Source organism: Bos javanicus, chromosome 3, assembly GCF_032452875.1.
Source record: "Bos javanicus breed banteng chromosome 3, ARS-OSU_banteng_1.0, whole genome shotgun sequence".
Taxonomy (NCBI): Eukaryota; Metazoa; Chordata; class Mammalia; order Artiodactyla; family Bovidae; genus Bos; species Bos javanicus.
In genome coordinates this window covers 51,730,309-51,751,994 of record NC_083870.1, presented here as the reverse complement: position 1 = coordinate 51,751,994, position 21,686 = coordinate 51,730,309, and the positions used below count along the sequence as shown (strand labels likewise).

The window sequence follows — 21,686 nt, the reverse complement described above, 5'->3', positions numbered from 1 at the left end:
GGTTTCCATTTGACCTTCCAAGGGCAGAAGTTTCTCCAAAGCAGAAGAAATTTCTAAGATGTTTTACTGAAGCACAGATTAGGAGGAACATGATGGTCCTCCTTTATTGCTTCTAGTAAAAGCTCCCTACTGTTCTGTGTTAGATATTCCATTTTGTATTTAACTTGAGTTATAGCTCTTGACTGGAGGAGTGGAGATAAGGGAGAAAATATCAGAGGCAACACTGGGGGGTATCCCAGGAAGAAGAATAAATAAGATCCAAAATATGAAATATTTATATCCATTCTTTTTAGAAAAAAATATTTTTAAGGTCTTCAGGAGAGTAACTGAAGAGGTAGTTGTTCTAAGTCATATATTATCTTAAATACCATCGCTACATTTGGATCTTTTATTTTGCACACAATGAGCAGATTCAAACAAGAGCATGACAAAATCAGATTTTACATTAGGAAGAGATTGCTGCTTGCTATATAGGGGATGAACTAAGATGAAGATGCTCTGATATAGTTGGGACCAAGTAAAGAAGCTGAGTGCTGTAGTCTAGGAAAGAAACTATGATGACCAAAACTAAGGCAGTAAGTACAAAAAGGCTGTGGCTAAATTAGATATTTCTGTGGCAGAATTACTAAGCTTTATTAGAATCAGTGTCTTCCAATAGCTGGCTTGAAAATAAAAGGGATTTTTCATTTCAGACATGTTTGTGTGCTAAGTCACCTCAGTTGTGTCTGACTGTTTGTGACCCTATAGACTGTAGCCCACCAGGCTCCTCTGTCCATGGAATTCTCCAGGCAAGAATACAGGAGCGGGTTGCCATATCCTCAACACTCCAGGGGATCTTCCCCACCCAGGGATCAAACCCATTTAAATTTAAGTCTCCTGCATTGGCAGGCAAGTTCTTTAACACTAGCACCACCACATTTAAGATATTGCAGAATATCTAATTGGAAATATATAACTAGAAATAGTTTTCTGGAACTAACAGGGTGTAACAAGAACTATATTTAGGAATATATAGAAGCTGTTTGAAGCCATAAGAATGAAGGAAAAGATACAGAGCAGGAAGAGAAAGGTTAAGAACAAATTCTAGGTAACCAGACTCCCTCAGTAAAAGTAGAAAAAAATGAATAAGTTAAAACAAGAGGTAATCAAAACCTAGAGGAAAAGGAAAAATGAATAGATAATAGAAATAGATAATAGAAACCCGGCAGATACATTTTAGGAGGAAATCATCACAGTTATCAGTCCAGTAAAAGCATTAAAGTACCATGAGGAATAAGGAGAGAAGGTTACAACTGGCAATATGATATGCTGGGTTTTTTGTTTTTGCGGGTTTTTTGTTTTTTTTTTCTTTTGCTTTTACAAAAGCTTCTTTTGTGGCCATTGTGATCAGGCAGAGGCAGATTCTTATAAATTGAGAAGTAATGGAATCTGAATGTAAACCAGTCTACTAGGAAGTTTGTTGGTAAAGAGAATGGGAAGATGGCTATGGCTTTAAACAGAAAGATAGGTATTTTGTTTTTGTAAGACTAGAAGAGAGATTATTTTGTTTTGAATTTTGAATGTGAGAGATTTGAATGTGTCTGAAGATCACGGCATCTGGTCCCTTCACTTCATGGGAAATAGATGGGGAAACAGTGGAAACAGTGTCAGACTTTCTTTTTTGGGCTCCAAAATTACTGCAGCCATGAAATTAAAAGACACTTACTCCTTGGAAGAAAAGTTATGACCAACCTAGATAGCATACTCAAAAGCAGAGACATTACTTTGCCAACAAAGGTCCGTCTAGTCAAGGCTATGGTTTTTCCAGTCGTCGTGTATGGATGCGAGAGTTGGACTGTGAAGAAAGCTGAGTGCTGAAGAATTGATGCTTTTGAACTGTGGTGTTGGAGAAGACTCTTGAGAGAGTCCCTTGGACTGCAAGGAGGTCCAACCAGTCCATTCTGAAGGAGATCAGCCCTGGGATTTCTTTGGAAGGGATGATGCTAAAGCTGAAACTCCAGTACTTTGGCCACCTCATGCGAAGAGTTGACTCATTGGAAAAGACTCTGATGCTGGGAGGGATTGGTGGCAGGAGGAGAAGGGGACGACAGAGGATGAGATGGCTGGATGGCATCACCGACTCGATGGACGTGAGGTTGAGTGAACTCTGGGAGATGGTGATGGACAGGGAGGCCTGGCGTGCTGTGATTCATGGGGTTGCAGAGTCAGACACGACTGAGCGACTGAACTGAACTGAACTGAATGTCACTTGGATAGGGTAAGGTTGTTTTCATTATAGCAAATTCATAGAAAATGGTGGGGATAGCTTTGAAGAAGAACAGACACTGAAAAATAATGGAAAGATTGCGGTCTGAATGGTCTATGGAGACTTTCCTGGTGGTCCTGTGGCTGAAACTCCATGCTCCCAATGCAGGGACCTGGGTTCAATCCCTGGTCGGGGAACTAGATCCCACATGTTACAACTAAAGATCCCATGTGCTACAACTAAGACCTGGTGCAGCCAAATATATATATATATGGCTGTGGGTGTGTGGGTACACATTTATATTTAATGGTCTTTTGTTCCTATTTTAACATCCTGTCTATAAAATGTCAGGCTTTGACTAAGTCTTCAATTGGATCAGTTTCTTGTATTTTCTTCAATTTCTGCTTTTTTGTGATTGTTCAGTTCAGTCACTCAGTCATGTCCAACTCTTTGCAACCCCATAGACTGCAGCACGACAGGCTTCCCTGTCTATCACCAACTCCAGGAACCTACTCAAACTCATGTCCATCAAGTCTGTGATGCCATCCAACCATCTCATCCTCTGTTGTCCCCTTCTCCTCCTGCCTTCAATCTTCCCCAGCATCAGGGTCTTTTCAAATGAGTCGGTTCTTCACATCAAGTGGCCAAAGTATTGGAGTTTCAGCTTCAGCATCAGTCCTTCCAGTGAACACCCAGAACTGATTTCCTTTAGGATGGACTGGTTTGATCTCTTTGCTGTCCAAGGGACTCTCAAGAGTCTTCTCCAACACCCCAGTTCAAAAGCATCAATTCTTCAGTGCTCAGCTTTCTTTATAGTCCAACTCTCACATCCGTACATGAGTGCTGGAAAAACCATAGCTTTAACTAGATGGACCTTTGTTGGCAAAGTAATGTCTCTGCTTTTGAATATGCTGTCTAGGTTGGTCATAGCTTTTCTTCCAAGGAGCAAGCATCTTTTAATTTCATGGCTGCAGTCACCATCTGCAGTGATTTTGAGCCCAAGAAAAGAAAAGTCTGTCACTGTTTCCATTGTTTCCCCATCTATTTGCCATGAAGTGATGGGACCGGATGCCATAATCTTAGTTTCTCTTAATGTTGAGTTTTAAGCCAACTTTTTCACTCTCCTCTTTCACTTTCATCAAGAGGCTCTTTAATTCTTCTTCACTTTCTGTCATATGGGTGGTGTCATCTGCGTATCTGAGGTTATTGATATTTCTCCCTGCAATCTGGATTCCAGCTGTACTTCATCCAGCCTGGCATTTCGCATGATGTACTCTGCATATAAATTAAATAAGCAGGGTGACAACATACAGTCTTGATGTACTCCTTTCCCAATTTGGAACCAGTCTGTTGTTTCATGTCCAGTTGTAACTGTTGCTTCTTGACCTGCATACAGATTTCTCAGGAGGCAGGTCATGTGGTCTGGAATTTTCCAGTTTGTTGTGATCCACACAGTCAAAGGCTTTGGCATAGTCAATAAAGCAAAAGTAGATGTTTTTCTGGAACTCTCTTGCTTTTTTGATGTTTCAGCAGATGTTGGCAGTTTGATCTCTAGTTCGTCTATCTAGCTTGAACATCTGGAAGTTCTCAGTTCGTGTACTGTTGAAGCCTGGCTTGAAGAATTTTGAGCATTACTTTGCTGGCGTGTGAAATAAGGGCAATTGTGTGGTAATTTGAACATTCTTTGGCATTGCCTTTCTTTGGGATTGGAATGAAAACTGACCTTTTCTGGTCCAATGGCCACTGCTGAATTTTCTGGCATATTGAGTGCAGCAGTTTCATAGCATCATCTTTTAGGATCTTAAATAGCTCCACTGGAATTCCATCTTTTAGGATTTGAAATGGCTCAACTGGAATTCCATTCCACCTCCACTAGCTTTGTTTGTAGTGATGCTTCCTAAGGCCCATTTGACTTCGCATTCCAGGATGTCTGGCTCTAGGTGAGTGATCACACCATCATGGTTATCTGGGTCATGAAGATCTTTTTTGTATAGTTCTGTGTATTCTTGCCACCTCTCCTTAATATCATCTGCTTCTGTTAGGTCCATACCATTTCTGTCCTTTATTGTGCTCATCTTTGGTATAAAGTAAAAACAATTTGCCCTAAAAGAAATGAAAGTAAAATTTAAGGAGGTGAAGAAGGTGGAAATTACCTGATCTCCTTGAAAGATTAATATTTCTGTATTTGTTGTTGTTTAGTCACTAAATTGTGTCTGACTCTTTTGCATGTCCATGGACTGTAGCCCACCAGGTTCCTCTTTCCATGAGATTTTCCGGGCTGGGCTACTGGAATGGGTTGCCATTTCCTTCTCGAGAGGATCTTCCTAACCTAGGGATAGAACCAGCACAGGGATTAACCTGGTCTTCTGCATTGCAGGTGGTCTCCCCACCATACCAAAGACCAGTCTTCATCCAAAGAAGGTGATGTTGTATATGTGGTGGGATTGGAAGGGTGTCCTCTATTATGAGCTCCTTCCAGAAAACCAAATGATTCCAATTAGACCAACTGAAAACAGCACTTGACATAAAGTGTCTGGAATTAACATATAGCACACACCTGCATGTGTGTGTGTGCTCAGTTATGTCTGACTCTTTGCAACATGATGGACTGTAGACTACCAGGCTTCTCTGACCATGGAGTTTTCCAGGCAAGCATAGTGGAGTGGGTTGCCATTTCCTACTCTGGGGGATATTCCCGACCGAGGGATCAAACCCTCATCTCTTGCGTCTCCTGCATTGACAGGAATTCTTTACCACTGTGCCACCTGGGAACCTCAGAAAAAGCATAATCTTCTATTTATTTTGGTCTTTACAAAATTCTCTTAATGGAAAAAATTTCAATTCCCTGGAAGACTGTAAAAGTAACCTGGAAATGAAGTCACCTGAAAAATGGTAGAAGGTAGTAGAACAAAATGGTGAATATGTTGTTCAACAAAGTGCTTGGTGAAAATGAAAAATGTGTCTTCTATTTTTACTTAAAAACCAAAGGAACTTTTTGGCCAATAGATCAGGTTCAGGTCATAAAGAACCTTGATTTCTAGAGACCTTGGACTTAATTGTAATGGTATAGTTAGTGCGGAGCCAATGAAGATTTCTGGAACAAAGCGTGTGCTTAAGTGCAGTTAATCTGCCAGTATTGTGTAGGCCAGTTGGAGGGATGGGGAAGAGAGACCAGAGAAGACGGCTAAAAATTAAGCTATTAAAGTGATACAAAAAAATTAAGCGATAGAAAAAGGGAAAAGTTGAAAGAAAGCACAAAGGTTGAGTGAGCAGGTCTTCAAAAGATGAGTATATGCCAAGTTTTAGTAACTAAAGGTGTATACGCCTTGGGGCTCAGTCCGTAACCCAAGACTGGATATGGGTCCAGGTTGACAGACCTGGAACACAGATGAATAACAGATGTCTGATGAAGGATGAGTTTTGTAGTGTTTTAAGGTGCCAGAGGGCATTCCTATGAAGTTGTTTTTCAGTCAGATCCTTGATATACTTGGCTTCTGTGACACTGCTCTCTTGATCATTAACATCTCTGAATGTTCTTTACAGATACCTACTTTTATCTGCCTGCTGTATATATTGATAGTACTCTGAGTTACATCCTTAAGCCTTTATCATTTTACTTTACTCCAGGCTTTTCTAGCCAGATTCTGAAGCACAGGCTTACTAAGTAGGATCCCCTCTACCCTCAGCTTTCAGCAATAGGCTTGGAGCAGACTTCCTATTTATTCAGGTATGCCATACATTGATCATCTTCCACTTATTGTGGCATGTAAACCCCTTCATGGATCACAGCCTTGTCGTGGCGAAGGGGCTTGTGTAACTCAATGAAGCTATGAACCATGCCGTGCAGGGCCACCCAAGACGGACAGGTCATAGTGAAGAGTTCTGACAAATTGTGGTCCGCTGGAGGAGGAAATGGCAACCCACTCCAGTATTCTTGCCGTGAAAACCCCAAGAACAGTACGAAAAGGAAAAACGATATGACACCAGAAGATGAACCCCCCGGGTCAAAATGTGTCCAGTATGCTACTAGGGAAGAGCAAAAGCCAATTACCAATAACTCCAGAAAGAATGAAGCAGCTGGGCCAAAGCAGAAATGACACTCAGTTGTGGATGTGTCTGGTGGTGAAAGTAAAGTCCAGTGCTCTAAAGAATATTTCATATGAACCTGAAATGTTAGGTCCATGAATCAAGGTAAATTGGATGTGGTCAAGCAGGAGATGGCAAGAGTGAACATCGACATCTTAGGAATCAGTGGACAAAAATGGACAGGAATGGGTGAATTTAATTCAGATGACCATTATATCTACTGCTGTGGGCAAGAATCCCTTAGAAGAAATGGAGTAGCCCTCATAATCAACAAGAGTCCGAAATGCAGTACTTGAGTCAATATCAAAAATAACATGTTTTCGGTTCATTTTCAAGGCAAACCATCCAAAATGTCAGCTATACTTTATGTTGACTCCTCCCCACCCCCCAGCCAAAAAAAAAAAAAAAGAAAAAGAAATATAGGGAGGTAAAATTTCCAGTGAAAAATGTTTATTTTTCAGTGTTACAATTCTCCAACTAATGATACCCCAAAATTAAGAAGCATAAAAAAAACTGGTTATTTTGTTTTCGTAGTTTCTAACATAGAAAGGGGGAAAATGTCTAATTGTGGAGAATCAAGATGAAATATATTAACTTGACTGTACTGTTCTAAAAATGTGTGCATCTAGATGATTCTGAACAACTTCTGAATGGCCTAACTGTGATGCCTCAGTCCAGTGATAATGACACAGTGATGTTAGAATCAGAATATCAAGGTCAAGTTCCAGTGCAAAAGGTAAGAATAATGTTATTTTTTTCTCACAGATCTTGAAGAAATTTACAATTGAATATAGAAATGGCACAGAGGTATTTTAAGTGCTAATTTGAATGAATTTTGGATCTCTTAAGACTAACTTTTGCCTATTTGTTAAAAAACAGAAGTTAAACTGTGAGCAACACCTTTCCCCACCCTCTACCATCAGTCCTCATATTTGTGTTTAATTTCAAATTCTAGAATGCTGGTATTTGCCAGCTATCCTTATTTTAAAACATGTTATAAAACTAGCTTTTACAATCTGTTGTAGGTGATTTCCTCATGGAGTCTTCTGGGCACTTAATCTCAGACCACACATTGATCAGTCTTTCAACAAGTATTCTAGATGTTTGGGATACATTAGATACATCAGGTACTATTCTAGACATTTGAATATAGTTGTTGTTTTTCAGTCACTAAGTTGTGTCCGACTCTTTGTGATCCCATGGCCTGTGGCACTCAAGGCTCCCCTGTCCACTGTGCCCCGGATTTTACTCAAATTCATGTCCATTGAGTTAGTGATGCTATCTAACGATCTCATCCTCTGCCGCCCTTTCTCCTTTTGCCTTCAATTTTTCCCAGCATCAGGGTCTTTTCCAATGAGTCGGCTCTTTGTATCAGATGACCAAAGTATTGGAATTTCAACTTTAGCGTCAGTCCTTCCAGTGAATAGTCAGGGTTGATTTCCTTTAGGAGAACTGGTTTGATCTCCTTCCAGTCAAAGTGACTCTCAAAACTAATTGTCAGAAACTGACCATGAATGAGATATTCACATATCCCCTCTTTTTTCTCTCCCTTCCTTCCTTCCATCATTTCCTATCGACATTTTGGACTGGATAAGTTTTTGTTGAGAGTATGGTCTATACATTGTAGGATGCTTCACAGGGACCCTTACCTCTACCCACTAGATGTTAGTAACACCCTTTTCTTCACCCATATTTGACAACCAAAAACTTTACTGACATCACCATATGTCTTCCCTGGGCAAAGGAGAATCACCCTCAACTGAAAAGCACTGCCTTAATTTTACCTTGAATCTAGCTATTGCCCCATCCCTGTAATTTGCCCTATCAGAAGAATCAATGATGTCTAAAATTGCTGTGTCCCTCCCAAAGTCTTGAAGGTGTGAGGAAGTCAGGGTCTTCTACTAGTTCTCTCTCTGAACATCCACTGTGGTGCTTTCAGTTACAGTCTCTCTGCAGATGACTCAGATATATACTTCTAGACCTGGCATCCTGTGAGTTTTAATCCTTTTTGATTTCTCAGTCTCCTGAAGTCAAGGAATTGCTAAACTCATTGGCTTTTATTTTCAAGATGTTTCCTTTTCCACTTCTACCTCATAGACCAGGCCTTATTGCCTTCAATGTAAGCTCTTTGTAATATTTATAATGCAGACTGACTTGAAACCCTCTTTGTTCTAATCTATTTTTATTTATTTATTTATTTTTGGTTGCACTGGGTCTTCATTGCGGTACTCAGGCTTCTCATTGCATTGTCTTCTCTTGTGGAGTATAGACTCTAGGCACATGGGCTTCAGTAGTTCTAGCATGCAGGCTCTGTAGTTACGGCATGCAGGCCCTAGAGCATGGGCATGGTAGTTGTGGTACACGGCTTTAGTTGCTCCGTGGCATGTGGAATCTTCGCAGACTAGGGATTGAACCCATGTCCCCTGCATTGGCAGGCAAATTCTTATCCACTATACCACAGTGAAGTCCCCATTCTGCTTTGAACATTCTTTTAACTGTACTTCTTGATGTATTGCTCTGATCGTATAATTATTATATACGAAACCTTCAATAGTTTCTAGCTTTGACTTCAAAATGAAGATTAAGCACCTTTACATTGTGACTCCAATTTAGCTTTTCCGTCTTAGGCATATGCCTATGTTTTTCCTTCTGTGAGGAATGCTTTCCATTCTCACCTCAAAATCTTATTCTTCTCTGTAATATCTGAAAAATTGTCCCATACTCCAAACCCAAATATGAACTTTCCTGTTTTAGGGCCTGCCAGAATTTTATTGCAGCTAAATAGACATTTTAAGGACAAAACCAGAGACCAGGGTTTCATCCTGGTTTCATCCTCCCTTTATTTCCTATTAAGTATACTACCATGTTATGTTTCATGTCTCTATCTGCAGGCAATATTCTTTAACTGACTCTGTAGAATAGTGAAGTGTGAAACTAGTATTTAGCCCATTCCATGGGTAGGAACAAAAATAGGTTTTATAGGTAACATATAAGAAAGACTTCATAAATACAACTGGGTGACCAATGGTGAAGGTTTGTATGTGTGTGTTAGAGGTGAGGAAAGATGTTTGACTCCTTTAATAAAATATATTATTAAAAGTTTACTTTTTTTAAAAAAATGTGGTACTGGAAGATTTTCAACTACATACATTTCTGTTGGTCAGCCACAGTTCTTTCCCTTGGCCTGTTTCAGTTAAGAACAGCGATCACAAGCAGTTAATTCTTTTCTTCATACCAAAGAAAGGAAAACAAAGCTATGTCAGAGGGTTTTCAACAAATACTGTACCATTCTTACTTCTTACAGTCTTTTTGCCATCATCTTACTTTGCCTCTGATTAATCACTTGTATACTTGCTTTATTTTTTGCATAGAATAATTTTTTTTGATTGTAACTTAATTTTTATATTGAAATACAGTTGATTTATAGTGTTGTGTTAATTACTGCTGTATAGCAAAGTGATTCATATATACACATATATATATAATACATACACACACACATTTTCCATTATGGTCATAGGGTATTGATTATAGTTGTCTGTGCTATACAGTAGGACCTTGTTCATAAATGTGTTGATTACAGTGACCAGTTAATTTTTATATTCTTTATAGATTATCATACCCTTAACATATGTTTCACATTAAATTGAAATAACTGTCACGCATGCTGTTTTAATTTGGTCTTAGATAAATAATTGAATTTAGCTAATTTATTATCCTATTTTTTTCTACTTTAGTAACCTTTAACTTTAGTAAAATTACCTAAAGCCTTTGGAATCTTTATTTTTGATTTTTATCAAAAATAATATTTTTCTTCCAAATAGTTGACATCTTTAGATGTATACTGAATCAAATATTTGTTTTAGGATATAAAGATCAAGAATGCAGATTCTTGGAAAAGTTTAGGCAAACCGGTCAAAACATCAGGTGTACTGAAATCATCAGATGAGCTCTTCAACCAGTTTAGAAAAGCAGCAATAGAAAAGGAAGTAAGAGCTCGAACACAGGAACTAATACGGAAACATCTGGAACAGAATACAAAGGAAACAAAAGTATTTCAAGAAAATCAGAGGTCTGTAATTATTTGGATTAGTGGAGATTTGGGGAGATACAGACATGTATTTTAAATATATTAAATTTCTTTTTTGTAAGTGATTATATTCAGCTATTTAGTAGACCACTGAGCAAATTATATTTAGAAAAGTGAATTTTTACTGATTTTTTAAAAATTAAGTAGTAATACCTATTTTAAAGGGGATATAAATAATCAAGTGATTAAAGAAGCTATTAAAAATACTAATATTACTAAATCATAATGGTATCATTATTTTCCAGAAATGTCTTAATATTGTTTCCATTCTATATATAAGAAGATAATGGTAAACTTTGGTCATAATTTTCCAAAACCTTCTCTTTGTTAACATATATTGCCCTATGTAAAATTTGACATCAGAAATATTAAAAAATAATGTCATAACATATGAAGAAGGACATCTAGAACACTGCTTTATATTTGTCATTTGACAAATGTATCTTCATAATAAAAAGTTTTAAGGAGCTTGAAACCTACTTTTCACTTTACTGTTTCTTAAGGGACCATGGCTTCACTCTAGAATCTTTTCCAAATAAAATGCAAAACAAGTGTCTTGAAGAAGAACAAAAAGAAGATCAGCAGTCACAGGAAGCTCAAGATAAAGACAAACTGTGGCTTCTGAAAGACCGAAATTTAGCACGGGAGAAAGAGCAAGAGCGGAGGAGAAGAGAAGCAGTAAGTGAATTTTAGTTTACTGAATCTAACAAAGGAAAGATTTAACAGGGCAGTGTCTTTACATGTCCAAAGATGTATTCTAGGTGGTTCTTCAGTAACAATTACCTCTTTAGTGTGAGGAGTTACTTCTTTAGTGAGGATCAAGTTCATTCTAAAATTAGAGAGTAAAATTAAAATCTCATAGTTAAATGACACAAGCATAGCATAATAATAGAGTATCAATCCTCGAGCCTTTAGGTTTGTGTTTGAACTTTGGGTTCAAATCCTGGTTCTTCCATTAAATAGACCTTAGAGCCTGGGCTATTCATTTAACCTCCTTGTGCCTCAGTTTCCTTATCTGTAAAGGTAAAAGGCGAAATGAATTTACTTGTATTAAGCACATTTGAAAATGCCTGGCACAAAGGTAGAATCACTTACTGTTGTTATTCTTGAAAAACCTATAAACTACCTGTGAATTGTGGCCAAAAGATATGCCATCTTAGTCAGTGTTTAGTTCAACTCTGCATCAAGTTATATGTCAGTTATACCTTGATGAAACCGGAAACCAAAAAAAAAAAAAAAAACAACAAAAACACCATAAAATTTCTATTTAAGGTGTTCTTAATATATAAAAAGTATAGAATTCTTCCTTTTATCTGTGGATTATTTAGAAGTGTGTTATTTAGTTTTCCAAATATTTGGAAATTTTCTAGCTAGTGAAAATAATAGAAAATTAGTGATTTCTAATTGAATTCCATTGTGGTTAGAACACACAATATCTTGAATTATTTTAAATTCACTAATAAGACTTGTTTTATAGCCCAGATTATGATCTACCTTGGTAAATATTCTGTATGCACTTAGAGTTCCCACATGTTCCTACCCTTTCCCCTACCAATCACAGTCTCTTCCACCATTAACATCCCACTTTAGTGTGGTACATTTGTTATCCAATCTATGAATTAACATTGCCACACCATTGTCAATCTTGGTTTATCAAGCAAAGTCTATAGTTAGCATCCGGGTTCACTCTCTGTGTTGTAATTTATGGGTTTTGACAAATGTATAATGACATACATCAACCACTGTGGTACTCTCCTTTTGCTGAAAATTCCCTGTTCTCCTTATGTTCACCCCTCCCTCCTAAACCTTTACAGCCACTGATCTTTTTATTGCCATAGTTTTGCCATTTCCAGAATGTTATATAGTTGGAATCTTTAGTGATTGCAGTTACTTTTGTATTAGACCACTTGAAGTTGTCCCATCTCAGACATTAGTCATAATATCTAGAAGTTTGATTTGGGTATTTTTAATGTTTTTAGTAACTCTGTTAAACTTTTGAACAAATAGAATACAATTATCATAATTGTTTAATGGGTTCTCTGCTAATTCTAATATTTGTCACTTGCATGTTGGTTTCAATTGATTGATTAATCTCCTTTACAGATAATGTTTTTCTCCTTCTTTACTTAACCTGGTAACCATTGATGCCAGATATAAATTTTATCATGAAGGATATTTTTGTAATCCTGGAAAGGTCATGTGAACTCACAGGTCATACAGAAGTACTAGTTCCAGAAGAAAAAAGTCATTGCCCTTTGCTGTAGTGTTGACTGGGCTTACCAGATGGCTCAGTGGTAAAGAATCCGCCGGCAAATGCAGGAGACACAGGGTTTGATGCCTGGGTCTAGAAGATCCCCAGGAGAAGGAAATGGCAACCCATTCCAGTATTCTTGCCTGAAAAATTCCATGGAGGAGTCTGGTGGGCTGCAGTCCATGGGGTCACAGAGTCAGACATGACTAAGCAACCGAGCACACAGGTAGTATTGATTATGATACAAATGAATTTCCTAGGAAATAAAACACAAGTTTTATCAGCTTATTTATAATGTGAAGACAGAAACAAACTGTATTGACCAGTGTTGTAACATATGATGGAGTTTACTTTAGAGCAATATGCTCTTATACAACAGCAGTCCCCAATCTTTTTGGCACCAGGAACTAGTTTTGCGGAAAACAATTTTTCCACAGACTGGGTGGGGGTGGGGTGCTTACCAGATGATTCAAGTGCATTACACTTACTATGTACTTTATTTCTGTTATTACACTGTGATATATAATGAAATAATTGTACAGCTCACCAAGATGCAGAATCAGTGAGAGCCCTGAGCTTGTTTTCCTGCAACTAGATCCCATCTCAGGGGAAGGGAGACAATGACGTCTGAAGTGTGTTGCTTATGTCCAGTCTACTCCATAATCTCCAGTCTGTGACCTGGGGGTTGGGAATCTCTGTTACAGAACTTTTCTACAGTTATAGGAATGTGCTTTACTCAATAAACTATAATACCAGCTGCTGCTGCTGCTGCTGCTAAGTCACTTCAGTCATGTCCGACCCTGTGCAACCCCATAGACGGCAGCCCACCAGGCTCCCCCGTCCCTGGGATTCTCCAGGCAAGAACACTGGAGTGGGTTGCCATTTCCTTCTCCAATGCATGAAAGTGAAAAGTGAAAGTGAAGTCGCTCAGTCATGTCCGACTCTTCGTGACCCCACGGACTGCAGCCCACCAGGCTCCTCTGTCCATGGGATTTTCCAGGCAAAAGTATTGGAGTGGGTTGCCATTGCCTTCTCCATAATACCAGCTAGCTACATGTTATTAGGACTTAAAACGTGGCTAATGGAACTAAGGGAAGTCAAATTTTCATTTTATTGAATTTTAATAAATTTAAATAGCAAATTTTTATATATATTTTTGAAGTTCTTTATTAAAATTTAATTAGTACTTTACTAGAAGTATTTCTCTAGTGACCTAGGAATTTTTCCTTTTGGTACTCACAAGGGCCTGACTTTAGCTACCCACAAGTAATATCTCAGCAACTTCCTGCTACCCAACAACCCAACTAGGCAATCTGGTATTTCTAAAATCCAAGCATTTTTCTGGAACTCACTGGAACGTGACCAGAAGTGCCACCTCTAGCAGCTTGACAATTAAAAACTTGACTTTGGAGCTACCTACTATCATTCTTGACACTCCAGACTCTTATGCTGCAGCTTCTGGACCAGATTGGTACTGTAAATGGCAGCAATAACTTGACATCTAGCATAAGCTCCCTAGGAGAGCCTCTGCCAGTTCCCTTGACCCAAATTTTGATCTTAAGTTTGAATGGTTGAAGTGTATATTAGGACCACCGTAAAAGGAATTTCCAGGTTATAGTGTCAGCTGCAGAGAGCTTTAGTATTTAAATTGTGGTATCTAAGGTTAATTGGTACAGGCAGTATCCAGTTTGATATCAATCAATATCCACAAATTCAGATTTAGTCAAGATGGAAGAGAATCTAAAAGTACTTTTAAATAAAACAAGTTTCATTACATATTTTTGGAACTTTGTGGTAAGCCTGGATACTTAGAGATAAGAGTATCAGTGATATTTAAACCAGGACAGTGTATCCAACATTCACTGGAACATTAAAAAAGAACTTCTGAGGAACTATTTGCTTGGGCTAGACATTTGGTATCCTAATAGCTGGCGCTAGGAAAATAGCTGGGGTTAAGATCTAAGAATTTACCCTTGTCTCTAAATACATATTTAAAGACATTTTCATAGTTTTTAAGAATCACACAACTTCTTATTAAATAATATCCTTTTGGTAACCAAGTCATAATTCTAAATCTCCCACATAATCAGAGAACACTGATTCTTATCCAGGAAGTCAACCAACTGGTTACAAACTGGTGCTACTACTGTGAGCTGCTACTGTTCACTGGTCTTAAAAAAAAATTGAACTTTCATAGTTGGTGTCATTTTAGTCTTTGTGGCAAAGACTAACTTGTGTCTCACGGACATTTAGAGAAGTCTTCAGAGTATAGTAAGAAAACATTTGTTTCTTTTGTCTTAATTTAGCTTTTCCTATACTTTAGCTTATTTTATTTAGTTTTTTAGCATATAATAAGCAAAACTGTGCTGAATGTTATACATTCAGTCTGGTTGCTCTTCATAAATAACCTGTATATAAAATAAACTTGGTTAGACAATTTGCCTTAGGTTACACAGTATTGGGCAGAATCATGACTTTACCATTATATATTATAGTTCTCTCACATGGGTAAGATAGTAGTTCATTAAGAAAATAATTTTGTGTGTCTAGTCCTGTATTGGTTAGAGAGACACATCAAACCATGTAATCTTAGTTCATGTGTAGATTAACACTGAGAACTTTCTTACTTGGAGAGATAAGTTAAACTTGTTCTTTGTGTTCTTGTAAGTTTTAATTTTTATTTATCATGTGAAAGATATTTTAACAAAAATCAGTAGTTGAACAGAAATTAGAAGTTATGTACAAACTCATTATGTTAAATGAAGTGCATTCATTTTCTGTGTTCCAAATATTGCATTATCATTTTCTTATATAGATGTAATACAGTGAAGGCATAAACTTTTAAAGTAACATTTATATTTTCTCTTCTTTTCTACAGATGGCTGGTACCATTGATATGACTCTTCAAAGTGACATTATGACAATGTTTGAAAACAACTTTGATTACAACTCAGTTTTTTGATTAACCATCAACTTAAATGAATTATAAAAGATTAAAAAGCAAATGGTAAAATGATTGCTTTCCAACACCAAGATACCAACTTAAATTGTATTTTGACTGCTCTAAGATGATTAAACAATTTTCACTTACATTTTTTGATAACTATATGTTCATTTTTTAACGACATAATTTATAGGAAATTTTATAGTTTTGAATACCTAAAAATTGAATAAACTCCCAAATGTTATTCATTTTACCAATATTCTACTATATATTATAGATCCTATCTAAGCAATGAAAATCCCAAAAGATGGTCCCTTCTTGTTTTGATATAGGGATCAAAAAAAAGAGTTCTTGTTAAGTTTCTAACTTCGTTTTTTTTTTTTTTTTACAGGGAGTTGTCCTTAAATGGAGTTCAGGCCTCTTTTTGGAGTATAGGGCCCTTTTGTAATGTAAATAATGTTTCAATGAGCCATGATTCTGCCTGGGTTTCTTTAAATGACTGTGTGGCAAAATGTGGGGCCTACAAGCAGGGTTGTTTTGTTTTGTTAATTTATTATTTTATTTACTTTTTAAAATTGAAGTATAATTAATCTGTAATACTGTGTTAGTTCCAGGTGTACAACATAGTGATTCAATATGTCTGTATATTACAAAATGATCACCATGAGTTTGTAACTTTTAAAACAGATATTTGTCTGCCTTCAGAAATATTTAGAACCTCTAACAAATAACACCTGGTTTCTTGGAGTGTCAGATTTCATAAGGTTCTCCATTGGTTCTATATTCAAAATTTATATTTATTATCTATGGTTTGAAAGATGTTAAATTTGAGACAAAATAACAGTGAATATTAATTATGTATGTGTCTAAGAATCTATACATTTCTTAATATGCATGTGATAGCAATGGATGTCTAAATTTTTACTTAACTATACTAAGTATTTAAATCTGTGAAATATTTTGTTTCATCACCCTCAAGTTGGAATTATGTATAAATTATGTATATAAGCTTCATCTATTTTAAAATTTGGACTCTTGTAACATTCAGGCACTATTCCAGTATCATCTAAAGTGAAAATTCGAAGTGTATATGTATTATAGAGAGAAAGAGAAAGTTTTCTTGGCTTTATTTATTTTTATAATCAATATGATAATTTTTTTGAAATATCTTTAAGCTGTCAACCATTTTAAAAATATGATTAACTCGAGGCTGAAATGGTGGTGATACCTTCATGAAACAGCCAGAATAAAAGTCATAGTCATACATATTATACTATATTTTTAACCAAGAAATTAATATGTATATATTAAACAGTATACATTGTTATTTTCCTAAAAGAGCATATGGACTTATCTATATATTCTAATTTATATTTCTATATAGTCTAATTTATATATATATAGTCTTAGATACATCAGAAATGCGTAGTGGTTACCTCTAGGTGATGGGGTTATAGGGTTTTGTTTTGTTTTTTTCTTTTTCTTTAGACCTTTCACTATTTTCTGGTTCATTTAAATATTTATTATGTAATGCTTTTAAGATCTATGGGAAATTTTCCATTTTGAAGAGAATAAAAATACTAAATAAGAATTTACTCTGTCAAATACACATTAATTCTTTTCAACAACTGCCTTTAAATAATAAAAAATTGCTCAGTGAATGATTTTTGTCTACAGCTAAAAAGAAAGTTCAGCTTCATTAATATCCTTTTACATTAAATGGTTTACTTGAGGTTTTTCTATAAACCTTTGGAACATCCCTTATAGAGAGCTATGTTATGGTTATCTTTTTAGTTTAACCAATTTAACATTTTAACCTTTGCTCAATCAGTAAGAGATCTGGCACATTGTAGATAGTCAACAGAATTTTGGTAGGCTTAAGTCAGTTTTGCAGAGAAAATATTGATGTATAACTAACTGATCCTTCCTCAGTTTGTACATTATTTCTTAGTAAAAAAAAGCTTGACTTCTTTTAACTTCTTGCATTGGTTTTACTTGTTAACAACATTATCTATATAATCAACCTTTTTGCTTTATTTTTCCTCTTTTTTTCTTGAGTTGTTCTCGAAGAGTGGTCCACGGACCAGCTTCATCAGCATCATTTGGGAACATGCAGATTCTCAGACTTAAGACTCACTAAATCAGAACCTCTGGTATGGGGGCCAGCAACCTATAGTTGAACAAGCCCTCCAGTGATACTAATACACGCTGAAGTTTGCGAACCACTGCTGTAACTGAATCCTGGCTGTCTCCTGCAGGCTGTCACTATTAGCACCTATTTTTTCACTAACAGTTTTCTTCCCTTTGTAGTGTTCAGTTCAGTTCAGTTCGGTTCAGTCGCTCAGTCGTGTCTGCCTCTTTGCGACCCCATGAATCGCAGCACACCAGGCCTCCCTGTCCATCACCAACTCCCAGAGTTCACTCAAACTCACATCCATCAAGTCGGTGCTGCCATCCAGCCATCTCATCCTCTGTCATCCCCTTTTCCTGCTGCCTCCAATCCCTCCCAGCATCAGAGTCTTTACCAATGAGTCAGCTCTTCACACGAGGTGGCCCAAGTACTGGAGTTTCAGCTTTAGCATCATTCCTTCCAAAGAACACCCAGGGCTGATCTCCTTTAGAATGGACTGGTTGGATCTCCTTGCAGCCCAAGGGACTCTCAAGAGTCTTCTCCAACACCACAGTTCAAAAGCATCAATTCTTCGGTGCTCAGCTTTCTTCACAGTCCAACTCTTACATCCATACATGACTACTGGAAAAACCATAGCCTTGACTAGACGGACCTTTGTTGGCAAAGTAATGTCTCTGCTTTTGAATATGCTATCTAGGTTGGTCATAACTTTCCTCCCAGGGAGTAAGCATCTTTTAATTTCATGGCTGCAATCACCATCTGCAATGATTTTGGAGCCCCCAAAAATAAAGTCTGCCACTGTTTCCACTGTTTCCCCATCTATTTCCCATGAAGTGATGGGACCAGATGCCATGATTTTAGTTTTCTGAATGTTGAGCTTTAAGCAAACTTTTTCACTCTCTTCTTTCACTTTCATCAAGAGGCTTTTTAGTTCCTCTTCACTTTCTGCCATGAGGGTGGTGTCATCTGCATATCTGAGGTTATTGATATTTCTCCCTGCAATCCTGATACCAGCTCGTGCTTCTTCCAGCCCAGCGTTTCTCATGATGTATTCTGCATATAAGTTAAATAAGCAGGATGACAATATACAACCTTGATGTACTCCTTTTCCTATTTGGAACCAGTCTGTTGTTCCATGTCCAGTTCTAACTTACTTCCTGACCTGCATATAGGTTTCTCAGGAGGCAGGTCAGGTGGTCTGGTATTCCCATCTCTTTCAAAATTTTCCACAGTTTGTTGTGATCCACACAGTCAAAGGCTTTGGCATAGTCAATAAAGCAGAAATAGATGTTTTTGGGCCTTGGCATAGTCAATAAAGCAGAAATAGATGTTTTTCTGGAACTCTCATGCTTTTTCCATGATCCAGTGGATGTTGGCAATTTGATGTCTGGTTCCTCTGCCTTTTCTAAAACGAGCTTGAACATCTGGCTACTTGCAGACTATTCTTTCCTTCCCTAAATACCCCAGGTTTTAAGTTTTTCATGATCATCCGACAATACTACCCACAGTCATTTACCATCCCTGGTTCACTCTTCCTTATTCCCCGGAGGTCTTAGTCTCTGTTTCACTGTCACTCTCTTAGTTGACAACTTCTCAGTCCTTTGACTTCTCTGCTAATGATCTTGATTCTCATCAACTTTAGCCACTCTCTTGTCATTGCCAACAACTGTAACTCTTCTTAGTCTCAATTTCAAGTGTCCTTTCTCACTGCTTGCTCTTATTTTTTCTTACTTTGGGTAGGCCGTGACTCCAGCAATCATTAGACCTCACTAGGACCCACAGTCCTTTAATCCTAGTGCCTTTTCATAGTATTTCTCCTCTCTCTCTCTCACTTACCCAGAGTCTATAGTATATTATTATTAATAATGGCTCCCTTGCATATACTGTCAACTCCGTTGCTCCATTCTTTGTTGAATTACTTGGCAAAACTCCAGTCTTTATTAATCTTACTGCCTGCTCTGCAGCCATGAAATTGGTTAGAGAAAGGCATAAACCTCCAAGAAAAAGGCACAAATCACTACAGATCCTATAGTCACTAAAAAGATAAAAGGGGATACTACAAATAACTTTATATTCATAAATTTGAAGAAATGGACCAATTCCTCAAAAAATATAACCATCAAAGCTCAATATTAAATCATCTAAATAGTCCTACACCATTAAAATTTTTTTAATTCATAATTAATAGCTTCTGAAAAAAATCACCAAGCCCATATGATTTCACTGAAAAATTATACCAAACATTTAAAGGATTAGTAACAATGTAAAAGAGACTCTTACAGGAAGAAAATCTATTTCAGAAAATGTCTCTTCCATAAATTGGCCTATTCTGTAATTTTTGTCAATAGGACAAATTCTATCAACAAGAATACTTCCCAACTAATGAGGCCACTATTACCCTGACAGTAAAATCAAAGACAGTAGCAAAAATAAGTAAAAGCTGCAAACTGTTATCTCTAATCTCCAGCAAAACACTAGCAAACCAAATCCCATAATGTATGAAAAGAATTATCAACCCCAAAACCCAAGTCATACAAATTGGAAATGAATAAAACTCTTGTTTTTGGTGTGGTTTTTTTCCCTAAATTTCTTTAGCTTTAATTTTCCAAAATATTAAATAATGGAAGCAGGAATCATTCATAATTCCAATTTTAAAGAAAATGGCTGCAGTATTTCACCATACACTATTTTGGGGGGTAACTATAATGTTAAACAGTTTCTAAATAAATTTAGCTTTCAGTAATAGCTGATGAATTTTTGCATGTGACTTTCTACACAAAAAAAATCCCAAGAAATGTTAAACCATAGTTAATAAGTGATTTAAGCAGGGTCACAGGATACAAAGTCAACATACAAAAATGTGATCTCTATATGCTAATGAGAATGTGAAAACTTAAAAAACAGAATATCTAGGTATACACTTAAGAAAACATACAGGAACTGTATGCTGTAAAGTAAAAAATGCTTATGGAACAAATCAAAGGAGAAAGACCTAACTAAATAAATGAAGTGACAACAGAGTAAAATGTCAGTTCTCAAAAGCACACCCTATCAAAAACCCAGCAGTTTTTCATAGACAAGTTTATGCTAAAATGTATATGGAATGGGAAGAGGACTAAAATAATAAATATTGACCCCAAAAAAGAATGACATGAAGAGTCATTCTGTGTGATGTTAAGAGTTCCTGTAAAGCTATAGTAATCAAGAAACCAGAGATCAGTGGACTAGAATAAAGAACCTAGATGTTGACCATAAAAATATGCACAATTGAATTTTGACAGAGGTGCAATTCAGTGGAGGGTAAAGGAGGGATAGCCTTTACAACAAACGGTGCTCAGACAACTAGATATCCATAGGCAAAAAAAAAAAAAAAGAAAACCCAGAACAATCTCAACCTAAATCTCACATATTATGCAAAAATTAACTCAAAATGCATCTTGGACTTAAATGTAAAATAAACCATAAAACTTAAAGGAAAAAAAATCTTAAGCCTCTATGGTTAGAAAGATTTTCTTTTAGACTTCATACCAAAAGCAGGATCCATAAATGAGAGATTGATAAATTGGATCTCTTCAAATTAAAACTTTTGTCCTATGAAAAGATATGCTACAGATTAGGAATAAGAATTTGCAAACCACTTATCTGACAAAAATACATACAGTAAAGAACTCTCAAAACAACTAAAAATTTTAACTAGAAAGTGGACCAAAAGACATAAAATTTACTTAAAGAGAATATACATATGGCATACACACATGAAAGCATGTTCACAATCACTGGCCATCGGTGACATATAAACCACAATGGGATACCACCATACACCTATCAGAAAGGTTAAAAAAGAAAAATAGTGGCAAGAATGCTGGCAAGAATGGAGAAAAACTGGGTCACTCATACATTGCTCATGGAAATATAATGGTACAGCCGATGTAGAAACCA

The 21,686-nt window shown here is 36.7% G+C and overlaps 1 protein-coding gene across 4 annotated transcripts in view; it reads left to right on the top strand.

Moving 5' to 3' along the window:
* The window catches only part of BRDT (bromodomain testis associated), a 57,251-nt gene extending 39,659 nt beyond the window's left edge, over positions 1 to 17,592 (top strand). For 3 of the 4 annotated variants that reach the window (XM_061411236.1, XM_061411235.1, XM_061411237.1), the window contains 5 exons: positions 6,961 to 7,067; positions 10,198 to 10,403; positions 10,925 to 11,099; positions 15,551 to 15,679; positions 16,008 to 17,592. In XM_061411236.1, the coding sequence (XP_061267220.1) occupies positions 6,961 to 7,067; positions 10,198 to 10,403; positions 10,925 to 11,099; positions 15,551 to 15,634 (572 nt within the window). In that variant the 3' untranslated portion in view covers positions 15,635 to 15,679; positions 16,008 to 17,592. Of the gene's footprint in view, positions 1 to 6,960; positions 7,068 to 10,197; positions 10,404 to 10,924; positions 11,100 to 15,550; positions 15,763 to 16,007 lie in introns of those variants that run through there. The other variant, XM_061411234.1, reaches the window with a different exon arrangement.
* Positions 17,593 to 21,686: the final 4,094 nt, after the last annotated feature.